The sequence below is a fragment of the Asparagus officinalis genome, chromosome 5, assembly GCF_001876935.1.
Source record: "Asparagus officinalis chromosome 5, Aspof.V1, whole genome shotgun sequence".
NCBI lineage: Eukaryota > Viridiplantae > Streptophyta > Magnoliopsida > Asparagales > Asparagaceae > Asparagus > Asparagus officinalis.
This window is the reverse complement of record NC_033798.1, coordinates 125,677,043-125,696,245: the sequence shown is the minus strand read 5'-3', so window position 1 is coordinate 125,696,245 and position 19,203 is coordinate 125,677,043. Positions and strand designations below refer to the sequence as shown.

The 19,203-nt window shown below is 35.2% G+C and overlaps 2 protein-coding genes across 2 annotated transcripts in view; both read left to right on the top strand.

Annotated features, from left to right (window-relative positions):
• LOC109841161 (translocase of chloroplast 90, chloroplastic-like) lies at positions 1,890-6,788 on the top strand. The gene is made up of 4 exons (XM_020410042.1): positions 1,890-2,101; positions 3,151-3,223; positions 3,294-3,346; positions 4,055-6,788. The coding sequence occupies exons 2-4, from the start codon at positions 3,162-3,164 to the stop codon at positions 6,226-6,228; spliced, it is 2,289 nt and encodes a 762-aa protein (XP_020265631.1). The 5' UTR covers positions 1,890-2,101; positions 3,151-3,161; the 3' UTR covers positions 6,229-6,788.
• Positions 10,081-19,203, top strand: part of LOC109841160 (phosphoenolpyruvate phosphatase-like) — a 39,063-nt gene continuing 29,940 nt past the window's right edge. Inside the window, exons 1-9 of the mRNA XM_020410040.1 lie at positions 10,081-10,204; positions 11,369-11,565; positions 12,178-12,378; positions 13,302-13,413; positions 13,669-13,892; positions 14,622-14,760; positions 17,024-17,244; positions 17,360-17,481; positions 17,562-17,723. Coding sequence (XP_020265629.1) covers positions 11,377-11,565; positions 12,178-12,378; positions 13,302-13,413; positions 13,669-13,892; positions 14,622-14,760; positions 17,024-17,244; positions 17,360-17,481; positions 17,562-17,723 — 1,370 coding nt within the window. The 5' untranslated portion in view covers positions 10,081-10,204; positions 11,369-11,376. The remainder of the gene's footprint in view (positions 10,205-11,368; positions 11,566-12,177; positions 12,379-13,301; positions 13,414-13,668; positions 13,893-14,621; positions 14,761-17,023; positions 17,245-17,359; positions 17,482-17,561; positions 17,724-19,203) is intronic.

The window sequence follows — 19,203 nt, the reverse complement described above, 5'->3', positions numbered from 1 at the left end:
ACTGCAAACCCTCACGAGACTACAACTCGTCCACTAGGGTAACCTAGGGGTTTAAAGGCTTGTTGTATGCGCTAAATACAACCGCGATTCCTGCGAAAGTGAGTTAGGATTTTCTTTTTATTTTCTTTGCTAGAGGACTAGCAAAAGTTTAGGTGTGGGGGTATTTGATAATCACATTTTATTACAGTTTTATACCCTCATTATCTATTTTATATGAATAAATATACCACTAATAACTGTTTTTATGTTTAATTGCAGGTTAATGAAGAATAAATCTCAAATTCCCATCTCTCAACAAAAAGCCCATGATTAAATGAAGAAATGAAGCCAATTGGAAAATCAATTTCCAAATTATCCAAAAGCCCAAGCTAAGAAAAAGAAGAAAAGCCCAAGAAATGCCAAAGCCCAAAATAAATACATGAAGAAATCAAGAAGCCCAAAAGCCCAAGCAAAAGCCCAAAATCCAAGTCCAAAAGCCAATAGAAGAGGAACTCTGCGGACAGCAAAAGGAGAAGGGCAGGCATCGATGCCTGCATCGATGGCGGCATCGATGCCTGCATCGATACCGACATCGATGCCTGCATCGATGCCTGTATCGATGCCTGCATCGATACGCTGGGCAGTCTGTTACGAATCTAAGGCTGAAATTTGTTGTTTTTGGATAAGATTTCAATCCAATGGCTCTCATTCACTGATGTTTACTATAAATAGGGGTAGAGAGTGAGGGGTTAGAGGTGTGAAAATTTTGTAAACTCCTTTTGGAGAGGAGGGCTACTCTTAATTGAGAAGGCCTTCCAAAAATTGTAACTTTAGTTGCAATTAATAATAATAATTTTTTCACCACTTTAAATATTTCTTCTCTTTGTTGGATGATGAAGATGGAGATGAAGAATTATTTAGAGGTTTGCATTTTCTTTCCTTTTTCTCTTTTATTTCCTTTTTATTGCTTATTAGTGTAGATTTATTTCTATGCTTGTAGTTTAGATTTTATTTTCTTGTTAAATAGCCAAGAGGCTAGAACCCTCTTGCCTTAGATTTATTTCATGCTTATAGAATAGATTTAATTTCTTGCATTTAATTCTTGCAATTTTATTTTGTAGTTTAGATTTTGCACTTTATTTTGTAGTTAGATTTTAATTTCTTATACTATTCACCTTGAGGCTAGAACCCTCTTGGGTTTAGTTTTTCTTTTTGTTTATTTTTATTTTGTTTGATTCGCCTTTAGGCTAGAACCCTCTAGGGAATCATCCTTTTCTAAGAAGTGGGTTCAATTGTAGATTACCCATATCTATAATTGAATCCACCATCTTTAATTTCTTGCATTTTCTTTTATTCTTGAATTTTATTTTCTTTATTCTTGATTTTTATTTTCCTTTTCCTTCTTGCCTTATTGATCATATTCATTCTTTGTCACATCCACTCTCACTTATATCTCGTGCCGATTTACACACTATCATTTCCACTCTCTCTATCTCTCCACAATCACATTCACTTATCACTCCTACTTGTCACACACACAACATAAGAACCGATTTTATATTTTCTCCTACAAAACACCTTCCTCGTGGGATCGATATCTTAAATACTATAACTTGACACGGTTGTGCACTTGCAACCTTTTTGGTACATGTTTATGCCGCATCAATTTAGGGCCTGAACACATTTTTCCCTAAAAATTTTGAGTATCAAAATGTTAGAAAAGAAATACTTTTGTGGTACAAACATTGGCCGTACCAAAGTGAAATCACACCCCAAATTAGTCCCACAACTTTGCTGTCGAGAATAGGGATAGGGTTCAAATATGACCCGAAACCCGACCCGACCCGACCCGAAGCGACACAAAAGAACAAAGAAGTTCCATCGCTCGATAGTCCTCCTCTTCTGTCTTATCTCGATTCTCCCCCTCTCTTTCCTTTTCTTTTTCTTTTTTGTTTTCCCTCGAAGAAAGAATAAAAAAATTAAAAAAAAAAATTCTCCCCTCTCATGATTTCTCTCCTCGTTTTCCCTCTCATAATCATGGATGTATTATTTTCTCCTACTATTGAACGAAGTTATCTGGATGCAAGAAGTGGCGATTTCAATTGGGTCTGCTTCTAATTGGGTATTGCGCTAAACCCTACAATCAAAATCCCTTTTTGATCTTTCTTGCCGTTGTTTATCGTTATAATTTATTCATTAATAAGCCCCTTGTTCCTTATTGTACCGGGTTGTGATGTTTTCTGGGTTTTACCCTTTTGCTTCTTCGTCTTGAATCAGTCAAATTGAGTGGGGATGTGTTTTGTCCCAATCCGCATAGAGAATTTAGTTAGGGTTTGTTCGGGGATTTTTCTCTTGGGTTCACAAGTTTGACCCTAAATTTGTTGGGCTGTAGCTTGGTTAGAGATTTATCGTAGCTACAATAAGCCGAGGTGGCTATTATCCTTATGCTACCATTAGATGGAGTTCATTCATGTATTTTTACCGTCGAGTAATTTTGATCGAGGTTCATTTATATGAGCTCATACTTCTTTCATCTCTAGTCTTTAGACGTAATATTTTTTATCATACACATCCACTATGTTTGCTTGTTCCCGCTATCTTCCGGATATTTTGAATGTATTGTAGTGCAATATGTTGCCTGTGCTATAGAATACCCCCAAACGTGACAAGCTATGCCTTGATCAAAATACAGTGTGGATCTTCACCCATTGTAATCTAGTCCTCTTACGAAATTTCTTTTTTATCTCTAGATTTTTTTTTGTGTGCAAGTGAAGTGATCCAATATAGCAGAACCAAATAAGTTGTGGCCGTTTTGCGATTAATTTTGATTTAACTTTTATGTTTCTTGCACCATATAATTTATTCCAACTGTTAGAATTTGTTCTAGTTTAGCAGCTTGTTCTGACTAAGGATTTTCCTTCTCATTTGATGTGTTCTTGTTTTCTGCTCTTTGATTCCTCATCATGGACACTATCCTTCAATTCTATTCTTTTTGGTCGTAAGATTTTAATATTGTTAACCTGAATGCCTTGACCATAGTATTGCTGAATTAGAAAAGGATCAAACTTTGCAGTAGATTTTTCCTGAAAAGTTTTTCCTTGTATGTAGTAATCTTTTGCTTATCGTTTATTTGTTGGGTATTGAATTCTATACTTTCGCTTTGTTTTTCAGATTAACTGAAGATGAAGAATTTAAAAGAGTGGTTTTCCTATGAGCTATTGTCTAAATCATTACTATCTGCAAGGCCTTTCAGCTTCTTTTATGAGGAATCACTGGATGGTGAACTTGGCAACTAAATCATTACTATCTGCAAGGCCTTTCAGCTTCTTTTATGAGGAATCACTGGATGGTGAACTTGGCAATCGAGGTTCGGCCTTATTTTATGCTGTATTAAGTCAAATAATCCTTTTGCTGTTAGATTTTCAAACTACTTGAACTGAGTGTCACATGCCTTTTGCTCAAAGTTCAAGCATATTAACAATGCATGCAACTCTTTTTCCCCTTGACAAAAGTAAGAAACTTGTATTAATCAAACGGCCTTTACCAATGACACCCAGGCATCCCAGGTTTGCAGAAATAACAGTCACCTCATATTCTATATCTATTAACGTACAACTTTAAAGAATCTAAAAACACCATAGCTCCCTTTTACCAAAACCCACAACCCAATGCTTATTAGTTGCCTTGGAGGTGTCAGCACTTACCTTTATAATCCATTTAAGTTAACATGTACATATATATTTTCTTGTTTCATTATTACACAGCTAATCATGGTACTTTTTATAAAAATAAAATAAAATAAAATAAGGGTTTATGGTATATCTCCAAATATCTCTACCCCAGTTTGACATGCCTGTCTTATTGACCACTGAAAGATTTATTGTAGCTGATAGTATAAGCACTTGCCGTAAAGCATGTTGATATTGCTAGTTCCACTGATATTTCTTTTAAGAGTTCAACCTAAATAATAACTATAGTTTTCATCTAACAGGAATAGAAAAATCAGAGGAAGACAGATGCTATTTTGTTTTCCTCCAACCAATTTGTATTTAATGAAATTTCCAACTTTTCCCAGGTACAACAGTGACAAGAATGTCAGAAACATCAACAACTGCTCATTATCGTGACACCCAACAAAACATACTTCGACCTGAGCCTATCGCAACTGAAGGCTCAGATCTAGCTCAATATATCAATATTGACAGTAACACAGATACATTAACCCGACTCGAGGCGCTCCAAATCAACTTCTTGCGTTTGATTCATAGGATTGGACAATCTCCAGCAAATCCTGTGGCATCTCAGGTCCTATACCGATTGCAACTGGCAAGCTTGATACGAGCTGGTGAAACCAACGTAAAAAGACCTGCACTCAAGTTAGATAGAGCTAGAGTAATAGCCTCAAAGCTCGAGGCAGATGGGCAATCGGATCTTGACTTCTCCTTCAAAATCCTGATCCTTGGAAAGACGGGTGTTGGCAAGAGTGCAACCATAAACTCCATATTTGATCAATCAATGGCTCCAACTGATGCATTCCAACCTGCAACCCACCAGATTCAGGAGGTTACTGGAACTATAAAAGGAATTAAAGTTACAGTAATTGATACTCCAGGCCTTTCTTCTTTCCTTCATAACCAACGAGAGAATAGAAAAATCTTGTTTCAAGTGAAAAAGTTAATCAGAAGATCACCGCCTGATGTTGTACTCTATTTGGACCGGTTAGATACTGTTAAGCGGGGAGACAGTGATTGCCGGCTACTGAAGCTAATAACTGATGTCTTTGGTGCTTCAATTTGGTGCAATGCTATTATTGGCATGACCCATTGTTCATCATCTCCTCCAGAAGGGCCTGATGGTTATACTGTGAGTTATGAATCATATATTGATTATTGCACAAACTTATTACAGCATTACATACATCAAGCCATAGAAAGTACTCAGCTTCAGAATCCAACACTTTTAATAGAAAACCATCCTATGTGTCAAAAAAATGCTAAAGGTGAAAAAATTCTGCCCAATGGCCAAGTTTGGATGTCTCAGTTGTTACTATTGTGCACAGCTACCAAGGTTTTGGGGGATGCAAATAACATCCTTAGATTCCAAGACAGCTTTCAAGTGACAAAGAAAAAGACTAGACTGCCTTCGCTCCCTCATCTGCTCTCCTCACTTCTCCATCCAAGAAATTCTTTGGAAGATGAACCCGGTGAGCTTTTCAATGATATTGAGGATGATGAATATGACCAATTGCCACTGATTCGTATTCTGACAAAATCCCAGTATAAAAAACTGTCTAAAGAACAGAGAAAGGCCTACCTTGATGAACTCGAGTATCGTGAAACACTATATTTGAAGAAACAGTGGAATGATGAGATCCGAAGGAGAAAAGAGAACAATTGTGATGATTATGAAGATGATGCTTCTCAGGAGTTAGTGCAGTTGCCCGATATTGCTCTCCCATTAAATTTTGACCCTGATTGCCCCGCTCATAGATACCGATGCCTGATGAGTACTGACAATCAGTGGCTTATAAGGCCAGTCCTTAATTCCCAAGGCTGGGATCACGATATCGGGTTTGATGGGATCAACCTCGAAACTACCCAAGATTTAAAACAGAATCTCAAAGCTTCATTTATGGGACAAATAAATAAAGATAAGGAAGAGTTCAACATCCAATCGCAATGTGCAACACAATACTCTGATCAAAAGGGACGATCAATAATCACTGCCATTGACATACAGAGTACAGACGACAATTTGGTTTGTACCATTCACGGGGATGCGAAGTTCAAGAACTTGGGGTGTAACTCATCAGGAGGTGGACTTACACTAACTTCCTTTGCAAAATCTTGCTTCATTGGAGGAAAGATTGAAGACTCGGTTTCAATCGGGAGGAGGTTTAAGCTCGTGCTGAATGCTGGAAGAGTAGTTGGTAATGGCCAAGTAGCTAATGGTGGGAGTTTGGAGGCAACTATGAGAGGTAGAGACTACCCAGTGAGAGATGAGAAAGTGAAGCTCTCTGCATCGGTTCTTTCGTTTGACAAGGAAGTTGTTTTTGGGGGGAGTCTGGAAACCGACTTCCGGGTGAACCCAAGTGGGAAGATGTCGGTTAATGCCAACCTAAACAGTAGGAGTTTGGGTCAGGTTTGTTTGAAGTTCAACACATCAGAACATACTGAGATAGGGTTGATAGCAGTTGTTTCTTTGCTTCAGACTTTGTTTTGTCGTAGGAGGAGCTCTGACGCTAGTTGATGGTTTCCGATGTTTGGAGATTTTTTTCATTCCCAGTTGGTAAGGGAAAGTGGGTTAGTGCTGATCATTGTATAGATGAGGGTAGGCAAAATAGGAGTTGAGCCATAGTACAATTGATAGTATCCAAGTTGCGGATACTGTAATCCAATTCTGAAATTTGGATTTTGGAATTGAAAATTTGTACCGTTGGATGTCTGACTACCTAGAAATAAATTTCCCAATGATCTTGATGTGTTTTCAATCAGATATCAAGGGGTTTAAAAAAAATGATGTTATGAAAATTCGGAGCTGTTGGTTTTGGCAGCATGAGACGCATGGCCATAGCGCGTTGAAGTCATTTGAGAGTCCATTCCTAAGCGGATGGTTCGTAGTTTGTCACATTCAAGGTACAGATTTTTAATTTCGATTCCTAGTTTTTAAGTTTGGATCTTATAGTATTTGCATCTGGGATACTATTAGTTGTTATCGACGTGGATACATGGATAGAAGGGTTTGTTACATTAATCACGGATGAGATATTGTTCTTGATTTTTTCAGGGAAGTTAAATATTTTACATTAATCGTTAGCGTATTTTTTTTTCGATATGTATTTCTGAGGCTCAAAGGTACCCATTAACATGTTGATGGTAAGTGCAGGGAGATTGCGGTGTAGTAGGGTGGAAGGAGACATGAAGGTTGGTGACGGTTGACCTGTCAACGTATTGATTTCCATTACTTGTCATCGACGCTAATTTTCTTTACCTTCTAATTCCTTTTGTTTTCTTGATCCTGATTCCTGAGCTATCAAGCTTGCCGTTTGTTTGGTGCAGAGTCATGCATCTCACGCGAGGATATGTTTTTGGTACCGTGAACTCTTTTTTCGGTCTTTATTATTATTATTTTTTTATGTTGCCATCAAGGTGGTATGTGTTTCATTTGCAGATTGATATTTGTCAATTATAGAAATGAATTTTTTGTGTCTCGAATAGAAAAAATAGTTAGGAATGGCTATATGAAACTTGTGTATATGAACAATGCTAAAGGGATGTGATATGTGAAGATAAAGAAGGAAAAAAGAAGCAATGAAGATGGTCAATTGATGGCTATGAAAGAAAAGTCAGATAAAAAAATATGATGAGAACTTTAATATGAAATTTTGCCATATGCATGAGCACATTGGATATAGTTGCTTCCTGTGAAAGGTAGTGTATTGTAAATAATTTTTTAATGCTATTTGATTCAACTTTTAAACCAAAAGTTGAATCTATTTGACAAAGTAGAACTCCCAACTTCTGATATTTGCGTGTTAAAAGAAGAAGAAGAAGGAGAAGAACTCTACTATCCATGAAGAAGAAGAAGAAGACTATTCGTGAGGAAACGAGAAAATCTTTTCTTAGAGGGTGTTTTCTATATTAGTCCCTTAGCTATCACTATTTTGATGTTAAGTCCCCCAAATCAGTCTTTCAAATGCATTAGTATGTTGATATTAGTCCCTCTGTTTTTATTTCCATTGAAAACCCTCAACCATGGTTAGGTTACAACTAAGCATGATTGGTAAATTACCAAAATACCCACCTCCATTTAATATGCCAACTAAATCTCCAACCAAAATACCCACCTCCATTTAATATGCCAACTAAATCCTCAACCATGAGTTCGGGTTTAAGAGTTTTATTGGGTTTAAGGGGCTGTTTGGTTCGTTTTCTAGATATAGAGAAATGCATTTTCATGTACAAAAATACAAGTTTTGAGTTTTCTAAATTTTTTCAAGAAATATATTGTTTCGCTTTGGTTCGCACAAAAAAAAAATGGTGGGAAACCAATGTATTTATTTTTCTTGTATTTGGTTCGCATGGAAAAAAAGGAAAATTTTTTGTTTATATGGCAAAAAGCCGACGTGGCTGCAGTTTTCGTTGATTTCACGAGGTTGAGGGAGGAATTGAAGGAGAGAAAAAAAATCTGATGTGACGGCGATTTTCACCGAGTTTCCCTTCTTCAACCCTAGCGAACCAAAGATGGGAAAAAAACCGATGGAAAGCTTATATCCTACGTGGCCACGAAAAATCTGATGTGCAAATAGTGTAAAACTTTTCCACCGAGTTAAAAAACGAACCAAACAACCCCTAAGTTTAATAGTCAAGTGAATTTGGGTATTGTGTCTAAAGGGTATAACAGTCTTTTCGAGTAAAAAAAGTTAAACCTTAGCAGAATATTTCCCTTCAATTATAACTCCATGCAACTACAGTGACTAATATCAATGTGTTAATACCGCTGGGGGGGCTAATATTAAAATATGAAGACGTCGGTGACTAATATTAAAGCAATGATATCGAAAAACACCCTTTCTTAAAATGTGACAAATAAGCCAAAAGTGCAACAAGTTTCCATAAAATATGAGGCTATTTTTAACAAATGCGTTGCCAGTTTGGTCACGGCGCTATACGTTTTAATCAAGTATCAATAATAATAAAATACTGGGCTCCACATTCATCGACAGCTACCTCCAGAATCTGAGCGTGATCCTAACAAAGCATCCGCGTGAGACAGAAGCGGGCCCGGCCCACTAATTGCTTTAAATTCTGTGTTCTTGTGGTGGTGTTGGTTGCCGTTGCTCAACTCAAAAGGCTTCACTCATAATTAATTGAAAGGCTTAGTTTCTAAGATTCTACCACAAATAAATCTCGTGCCATTTAAATGTGTGCTTCGTTAAAAAAGTTTTCCACCAAAAAAATGTACTTTCTTGAGAGTTATTGTTGCAAAAGAGAGAGCGTATAAGTGTTTAAAAAAAAATCCAAGCAGCGAAAAAAAATTGCATAAGAATGGAAAAAGATTTAATAAAAGGAGAATATATTATCGAAAGAGAGAGGAATTGCTGCTTAATTTTACAAAGTAACATTCTCCGAACAATAAGGACCTGTTAGTTATTTTACACGAAAACATGTCGAGTTCGTATTTAAGTGTAAATTTGTGACTCATAAGATTTTAGTGCATATATTAAATATGAAAAAAGATTTCAGTGTAAATTGCTATATCAGTCACAAATGCATGCCTTACTTTATTTTTTTTTCACTAATTTATATAATTATCAATTATCAATTTTTTAACTGTTAAAGATGTTTGGAAAATTTGCTTCAAGACCCCAAAATTCAAGTTTTAATGTGCCCTACCCCCTCACATTTTTTTAATGTGCTGCAGCCCTTTTTTTTTGAAAAAACTGTGTTCGGGGCCCTCCATCATGATTCCAGCTCATGATTAGACATGTCAGTTCCTAAAATTCTAGTTTTACCCTTTCTCTTTCTCATGCCAGCTCATGTCGGTGCATCCCAGCTCATGTTAACTGTTATAGATAACATGTTAACTATTATAATTTCATAAATATGTTTTGAGCTCAATGTGTGAACTGTAATAGTTAACATGTTATCTATACATGTTAACTATTATAATTTCATAAATATGTTTTGAGCTCAATGTGTGAAGTGTAATAGTTAACATGTTATCTATAATAGTTAACATATTACATGTAATAGTTAACATGAGGCACACTTTTTTTAAATTAGAGGGGCTGCAACACATTGGGGGAAATTGGGGGGCTGAGGCACATTGAAACTTGAATTTTGGGGCATTGAAGCAAATTTTCCAAGATATTTTAAACTTTTCCATCAAGCTAGTTTTTCAAATCAGTTATTAGCGTGTAAGAAAAGATAAAAGTTCACCCTACAAGATTATTTCCACTCAGATCCACGTGAAAATAACATAACAATCTACTTAACCCTGAGAAATTGCCATGTAAAAAGACGAAAAGGCCCATGTAGTTTCTAACGTCGTAATAGAAAAATACTTGGTTCCGGGGCAATTAACATCAACTTCGAGGGCCAAAGCTGGAGTGAAAGCAACCGCCGCTTAGTTTTTGTCGCAAAGTTCGCTAGATTTTGTCCGATGGATTCGGTCACTGAATCCGTGGAGGATCTTTTCTCTCTGCTTTGAGTGCTCATTTCAGGTACCAAGTTCTACTCTTGCCCCTTTTTCTTATAAATTATTTTATTTATTTATTTATTTGTTTGCGATCTTTTTATACCCATTGAGATAAATGAATGCTGGGTCACTAAGTTCATTATATTTTTTCTTTGAATTCGTTGCGCTAGTAAAACGGTTAATGGGTTCCTTTTGTTTTGGGGATTTTTTTTATTTTTATTTGTTGCCATTTTTGTGCATTTGGTCGATCCGCTACAAGTTTCTCCTTAAGCCAACCATTTTTTTTTTTAATTTCGTTTGTTGAAGATGAAAGTAAAAGGTTGGTGTGTTCATTTATTATTGGAATTTTGGCCAATTTTTATTCATTCGACCACCAAATTTCATCCTTCAAGTAAACAACCTTTTCTTTTATTTCATTAACCAGTCCTTTAATTACATTATTTTCTGGAAAATTTAAGACTTTTTTCACTTGGATTGAGGTTGCAAGTAAAGGATTTTTGGTTTTGGATCTCTTTTAGAAAAAATTCCAGCCCCTTCTGTTTTAATAGCAATAGGGTTTAAGTAGGTATGTTGATAACTCTTCCATGGAAGTCTGAATTTGATATGGATTCTTAACTGAGTAGTGGCTGTGAGCTTTTTTGTCCATTGCTTTGATGAGAAAATAAAATTATCTTCTGGGTTGATTTACTGTAATTTTTTGAATATCTGTGCAGCGTTTTGCTAATTTTTCTTAGCTATTTTTCTCTTGATTTCATATCAGTTAAAAAAAATATGAACATTGACCTATTATCTATTTTAAGATCGTTGTCTTCAAGGCTCATAATTTAGATGATTATATATATTTGGCTGTGCTTACTATGGATTATAACTGATAAATGTCTGATTGTTGTTGAAGTTTCTTTGTTTTTTGCTCTTATTCCCTTCTAAGCTCCTTCCATGTGATTTTGTTTTTTTTATGATCTCCACAAACTAGTAGATCTCAGTTCTACAGGAATTTTATACTCGCCTCGCTATCTCGTTATGTTTTTGTTGACGAGCATTTCATTCCACATAATAATACTGCATCTATTTTCATCTCCCACATTCACTGTGTTGGATGAACATAGTCTTGTATGATCGTTATGATTACAATTTCTGATTTTTTTCACTTATCCATGATATAATTTTACTAATGTTTCGAGCTCAACAGGAACCAAAATGTCAAAAGTTGCTGCACTTCAGTCCAGTTTCCATCTCCTTTTCTTTTTTGTCATTTTTCTGTGCTTGGTAAACACCATATTTTCCGGGGTTACGAGTTCTTTTACACGTTCTGAGTGGCCAGCGGTCGACATCCCTTTGGATAGTAAAGAATTTGCAGTTCCAAACAATCAGAATGCTCCACAGCAGGTTAGCATATAAGATAGTGATTCTTCTTAGCTCTTCATGACAAATGTACCAATATGAGTAGATAATTTAATTAAACTGTACCAGTACTTTTATATGCAAATCATGAAGTTAAAAATAGAGATATTAAGCTTGCAAATCATAACTTATTCTTTTGCAAGGAAATCTCATCCCATTGGATGAAATCCTCTTAATAAGGCTTATAAAGAATCTCCAGCACTATCCAATTAATGATGTCTTCTATAAATTTATGGCAGCAATTAAGTTTTGGTAAGTGTGTGCATATGCCTGATACCCCAGGAAAAATCTTATAGGGTAAGAACTTCTTTGGTATACATCCTAAGCTGAAATTTTTATTTTCTATATCTTACGGGTTTATAGCCTAAGTTTCAAGGCACAGCTAAAGATGCTTTGGATAGTGGGTACAATAGTTTTATTTTGTGATTTTGTTAATCAAATTGTATTCTTTCTGTCTGTTCTATGTGATATCCTAATGAATTCTCATATAATAGAAGTTTCCGGATTGTCTTTCTTCTACATTCTTCATTTTCTTCTTTATAATACTTAACTGCCTAATAAATGATCTGTACATTGACTGGTTTTAATGCTGTCTAGGTGCATATTACTCAAGGTGACTATGATGGGAAAGCTGTTATAGTCTCATGGGTGACAAACACAGGCCCTGGAAGTAGTGAAGTTTTATATGGGAAATCTCAGAATAAATATGATCACGGTGCTCAAGGGAAATCTACTAACTATACATTCTTTGATTATAAATCAGGATACATTCATCATTGCTTACTTGATGGGCTTGAGGTAACATTGTGAATGACACAGCACCTTCAAAGTTCAAACACAGTTATTACTTATTTCAGATGGGTTTTGTTCGCGAATTAATTTTGTTTTGCCTTCAATTGCTAGTTAGCTATCAGTAAATTTTAAAGGTGGTTTGTGTCTATTTGGCCTATTGTAAAGGTGGTTTTCATGAAAAAACCCTAAACAATGTAATCTTTCAGCCCTTGATGGCATGTAATGCTTACTAATTTATGTGATAGGCTATGTTGACATGGGTATCATAAAGGTGAGTAACGCACTGTGTTCTTGATGTTGCCAGCAAGACTTATACTATGCCGGTGATTACCTGAAATATGTGGAAATAATTTCGTATTGTTGTTAATGGAAGAACTGGCTAATAGTAATGATATGATTTTAATTTATTTCACCTGTTTAAAGCGAGTGCATTACTGAGATCAAAATGAGTTTGTTTATTTTCCTATTTTTTCCCCTGTCACGTTTCTTATAAATGTAATTCCCTATTGCAAGTTCACCATCATCCCTCCCAGATTTTTTGGCCAGTTGACGAGAAATTTGGAGGTTTTCAAGGATGAGGTTAAACCGCATAACCCATTTCTATTAACTTGAAAACTTGTCAAAGGTTTAGTTACTTCTTGATGATGTCTAATTTTCGTAAGGTTGGATTTCCTAATACTTAATTGTTCCCTGTGAGCTTATCCATGTGCTAGAGTTGATGAATTATTGTCGAAGAGTATATATGTCATGTTGTGCCTTTCTATAACTTATTTGCTTTTTTCTTGGTTGTTAACTCTCTATTTAGACAGTTGAGTCCATCACTTGTGAATAATATTAATTATACATATATTTGAATGTTTCATGTTCACATTTTATTCCCCTGCATCTATATTGATAAAGGTTCTGCTGACATTTTCCCCCCTTTCTAGCATGACACCAAGTACTACTATAAGATTGGGACCGGTGATTCTGCTCGGGAATTTTGGTTCCAAACACCTCCAGAGATCAATCCAGATGCTCCTTACACATTTGGTATCATAGGTTAGTTTATAATTCTTTTGTTAACTTCTTCTTTGTCAGAATATCGGATTTACTGCAAGGAATATACAATCTTGCATCCGCGGAATCTTAAACTTATATAGCCTTGGAACTTTTGATGATTTATCATGCTGACGTTAATATAGACATCAGAATACTACAGATCTTACTTATGTACAATATGAATAGATATTATATACTTTATCACGTGCTTAGTTTTTCTACATCTTTCTCTTTAATTAATTATTTGATTGCTAGGTGACCTGGGACAAACATACAATTCTCTTTCTACTCTTGAGCATTACATGCAAAGTGGAGGACAGACTGTTCTGTTTGTCGGGGATCTTTCTTATGCTGATCGATATGAATGTAATAATGGTACTCGGTGGGACTCTTGGGGTCGATTTGTTGAGCGCAGTGTTGCATATCAGCCGTGGATTTGGACTGCTGGAAACCATGAAATTGAATATAGACCCGACCTGGTAGTTTTTATGGATTTAGTTTATACATGCTTCCACTGTTAATTCTCTTATATCTTATGGTCTTAGTGATTTCACATGGATATATTGTGTATTGTTTTCCTGCTGTTTATTTGTTAAATTTTTGTTGGAGTATTTTATCCCCGGTGATAAGATTATAGTTAACAGGGGAAAGAGGACTAGAGGTAGACTTACAAAAAACTTGGCTGGAAGCAATTAAGAATGATAATAATAGTTAACTCAACAAAGGAGATGACCATAATAAAACTGAATGGAATAATAAGATTCATGTAACCAACCCAAACAGGTTTCACACTTTTTAGCTCATTGTAAACAAATAAACAAATCTAACAAATCTTCTGAATCAATAGCATATGAATGTTCCAACAAATTCCTAATACCATAGAGAAGGTGGATGGAGAAGCTGGCTTAGCTCTGACCCAAAGGAAAAGTGTTTGGAATATCCCGAGAATATATCACAAAAAAACACTCTCGGTGGGAGTACTAAAGTTGTAATGAAATAAGGGATGATAAAGTTGGAGAACTAAACGATTGATTTCTTCCTTTGGTTATTGTTTATGTTTTTTTTTAGACCTTATTAGGTTTGCTTTAAGAATGCGATGAATGCATGTTTTGATGCAAAACCAGTGATATGGTCTTTATATATGGTATAAAGAGTAATAATAAGACATTATGCATGCTGCTATTGATGTGCTTTTTCCTTGCTTATAGGGGGAGGTTTCTACTTTTAAACCTTTTCTACATAGGCATGCAACCCCTTACGAAGCTTCACAGAGCAGCTCTCCCCTTTGGTATGCAATCAGGCGGGCATCTGCCCATATCATCGTGTTGTCCAGTTATTCTCCATTTGGTAATATACTATTCATTTGTTTATTTCCATACATCTGTCATTATTTCTGCTATAGAATTCATGCTATAGAATTCAAGAAACAAACGATCAGAAATAAATTATGACATTGTTGGTTGTGAATCATAGTGTATTTAGAACCTATAGTTTTTGAATGATACCTATTGGAAAATTATGGAGATGTGGTAGGGGCTTATCATTGTTAGGAATCTTGATCCCAAGATATGTTTATTTTGATGATAACAAATATTATATGTTGTGTGTATTATGTGCTAACTTTTATTTTGTAGTATCAGAGCAAAATCAACAATGATATTCAAAGAGATACTCAAGACATAAGATGAGTTCAAGGCAACAAGAAGTAAAGAAGAAGTGCATAAATGTCACAATATAATTTTTACATTTTCTTTACTTAGAAATATTGTACAAGCCTTGATCACTCACACACATACACACACGTAGTGTTGAGAACACACTAACACATGCTTAGTGTGTATATCTCATTTACACCCCTTAGCAGTTCAAATCTGGAAAAACTTAAAAAATCAAAGTTGTAGGTCTCTTCAACAGTTTTTCAACAAATCTTAAATCACCTCATTCAGAGGTCGGACAGAAAGTTACAGTCAAAATACTAAAAACAGAATTTCCGAATCTGTGAGTTTACAGTGTAGTCGACTACTAAGCAATTTTCTGACTTCACAGTCTGTTTAGACTCAGTGTAGTCGACTACTATGAGTAGTCGACTACTAAGCAATTTTCTGACTTCACAGTCTGTTTAGACTCAGTGTAGTCGACTACTATGACTTGTAGTCGACTACAATTTTCTGACTTCACAGTCTGTTTAGACTCAGTGTAGTCGACTACTATGACTTGTAGTCGACTACAGATACAATTTTTTTAGATTTTAGGTTTTGAATTACTGACTGTTTATAGCCGTTTTGATCCGTTAATTAACTTTGAAAACTTATCTTTTCAAGGGCTATAAATAGAGTAAAATGTCAAAAAAAAAAAAACAATAAATAAGACTTATACTCATAAGATCAAACATTTGTGCATTTATAAGTGTTCTAAAATTCAGATTTTGCTTAAGAGTTAGAATTCTGAAATGACCTATGTTCTTGATCATTTTCTACTAAGTGTTTAGGCAAATTTCAAAGAGTAAAACCTATAGCCACAGTGAGAAACACATTGATATCACATTCAAGGCTTATAGGATTGGAATTGTACTTTGATTCAAGGAAGGTTCTCTCAGGTTTGAGAGAGTTGATCTCTTGGTCTAGAGATCGGTGTGATGATTGACATGGTCTTGTCAATTGGGTTACAATTTGCATGGTCTTACAAATTGGTCTTTTGATTTTGTAAGTTTCAAAATCATAGTGGAAATCTCAAGAGGGATTTGCTTGGGGACTGAATGTACACCGGGGAGGTAGAACCAGTATACATGCTTGTGTTTGTGATGTTTATTTTTTGAGATTGTTGTCATTCTTTCTTGCAATTTATAATCTACTTTGCAAACTCTTTAACAAGGCTCTCTAATGTTTTATTTTAAGCTTCCGCAGATTCTTCTCTTTGTATAAGAGAGCGCAACCCTACAATTATCATAAGTCAGATCCTACAATCATCATTATATCATTATAAAGGAATAATTTCCAAATATAAATTTAAACATTATTAAAAGAATCAAAATCTTTTATCACTTAGAAGTATCTCTTTAATCAACTAAGATCGTATTCATAAACTATAGAATATTAAATCAAATAAATACACTTTAATATTCAATGAATATTTGAAGTAATTTCCACTGGAGTTCAATTAATCTGAAGCTTTAAATGGATACAAATATGAAGACCTGATATTTGAAGTAATTTCCACTGGAGTTCAATTAATCTGAAGCTTTAAATGGATACAAATATGAAGACCTGAATTTTGATTCAAGTTGATCCATTTTCAAATTAATCTGAAGCTTTAAATGGATACAAATATGAAGACCTGAATTTTGATTCAAGTTGATCCATTTTCAACCCTGCCTATTTGCTAATGTAAGGAAGCTATCACATACTACTACTTTGTAATTCTATTTGTTCTTCATAAACACTAGGTATCTGAATATGTTACTGTCTTCTCCATGTTGTTCCTGCTAAAAATCTCATCTGTTGCCGATGTTGTATATGAAGTTATGTTCATATTTATGAACATATTTTACTGCTTTATGGTTTTTTTGGTTTTTGTTATGTATTGAAATTAATAGATTCTCAATCTTAAACAGTTGTGTACACTCCCCAGTGGCATTGGCTACGTGATGAGCTGAAGCGAGTAGACAGGGAGAAAACACCTTGGCTCATTGTTCTGATGCATGCCCCGTTATACAACAGCAATGAAGGACATTATATGGAGGGTGAGAGCATGAGGGTTGCTTTTGAGAGTTGGTTTGTTCATTATAAAGTTGATGTCATCTTTGCTGGACACGTGCATGCCTATGAAAGATCGGTAATTTTTTCACAACTAACTATAATATCACATTAATCCATATATCAACTATATTCTTCATGCTTGACCAACATGTATAATCCCAGGAACTAATTAAGATTTTTTTCAATTGCAGTACCGAATCTCCAACATAAACTACAATATAACATCTGGTTCCCGCTATCCTGTTCCAGACAAATCAGCCCCTGTATATATAACTGTCGGTGATGGAGGAAATCAAGAAGGTCTAGCTGTAAGGTAACATGAGAATTTACAGAGAATCAAGCTAGTCATTAAGCAAATCACTTTTGGAATTTAATTGATTTTTTTACATGTAGGTTTTCTGAAGTCCAACCAGATTATTCTGCATTTAGAGAGGCCAGTTATGGACATTCAACTTTGGAATTGAAGAACAGAACACATGCTTTCTACCGGTGGAACCGAAATGATGATGGGAAGCAAGTTCCTACTGATAATGTTATTTTTCACAATCAGTACTGGTGAGTGAAGCATATAGAACCTTTGTCTTTTTTTGGGTTCCTATTGGTTTTTTCAAAATAAGCTCCAACTAAATCCTTACGTAACAGCGTGCATATCACATAAAAAGGGGTTAATTGCAGATAAACACTATACTATGGGGGTATAGCCACTTGTACACTCTAAACTATTTATTAGCAAATATGTAGCATTTCTTCCATTTGGTTGAGATGGCATGTGGATCACATGACCATAATTACCTTTGCACTCACTTTAGCTGAAAAAGACCTAAATTTTCCATCCAGATTGAGGGCAAAGAAATAATAATAATAATGTTGTCTGAGGTTGTGTATGTGTGCGTGTTTTGTGTTTTTTTTAATTGTCTTCTCTACCCTGAAAATTAGTGAGAGAGTTAATGACTTAATGCACCTTCAGATTTTGATTCAGAATACCACAAGCTATGTTACTTGGACACTTCATCTAGTCTCCGGTATCCATGCTGTGCTCCCGTGTCCGATACTTCTTATACACTTCTTGAATGTATACATACATTTATTGATACGTGTACTCAATTTTTAAACCATACTTTAATTCAAAAAACTCGTGATACACTTCTTGAAGATATATTGCGCACTTCACCTCTATTTTACGCATCTCATTGAACTCGGGATAGGTTCGTTTTAGCACATACCTTGTTCATAAGTACGATTTTAAAGGGGGTATGTTCATAAGTACGATTTTAAAGGGTTTCTTGGGTATCTAGTTCAAAAACAAGGGGATTTTTAATTTAATAATCTACTCGATTAAAGAAACATAAAAAGAATATAAGGATTTTAGTTTTCATAACATGTGAATGAAAAACAATATTGACCTCATATAAATTATTAATCATAATATGTATGTTTATAGTTGTGTCCTCATATCCTAACTTTTACGATTTTGTCATGTCCCGTATCAACACCAGTGTTCATGTCTGTGTCCGCTCTCGTATCCGTGCAACATAGACCACATGAATAGCGGTATATAATGGGAAGAATTAAAGAATTGCTACAGATGAATAACTTCTTCTTCTTCTTCTTCTTCTTCTTGGCTTGACAAGGTAACTTCCCCACATCCTTTGGACCATGGGCATCAAACCCCATGCGTGTTTAAGGGGCATCACCAACACATGGCCTCGGGTATTCTAGGAAATTAATTTCCTATGGGTGCTTCCCAAGAGTGTTAAACTTGAGCCCTTAACCTACTATTTATAGGCAGCTTACCAACTCGGGTAGACCCTCTTGAGTAAAGATGAATAACTTCATACAAATGATACTCACGATTTATTTGAGTATCAGCTTTTTTATTTTTTACTTTTGCATAGCTTTGTTTTCATAAGTTAGAGTTCAGTCTTATCAACTGTCAGCTGCAAGAAACAAGTCTTTTTCTTATGCATTGATTGGTCACAAAATCCTAGGGATAATCTAGAAGTTAATTGCTTTTCTTTGTGCTTAATATACTTTA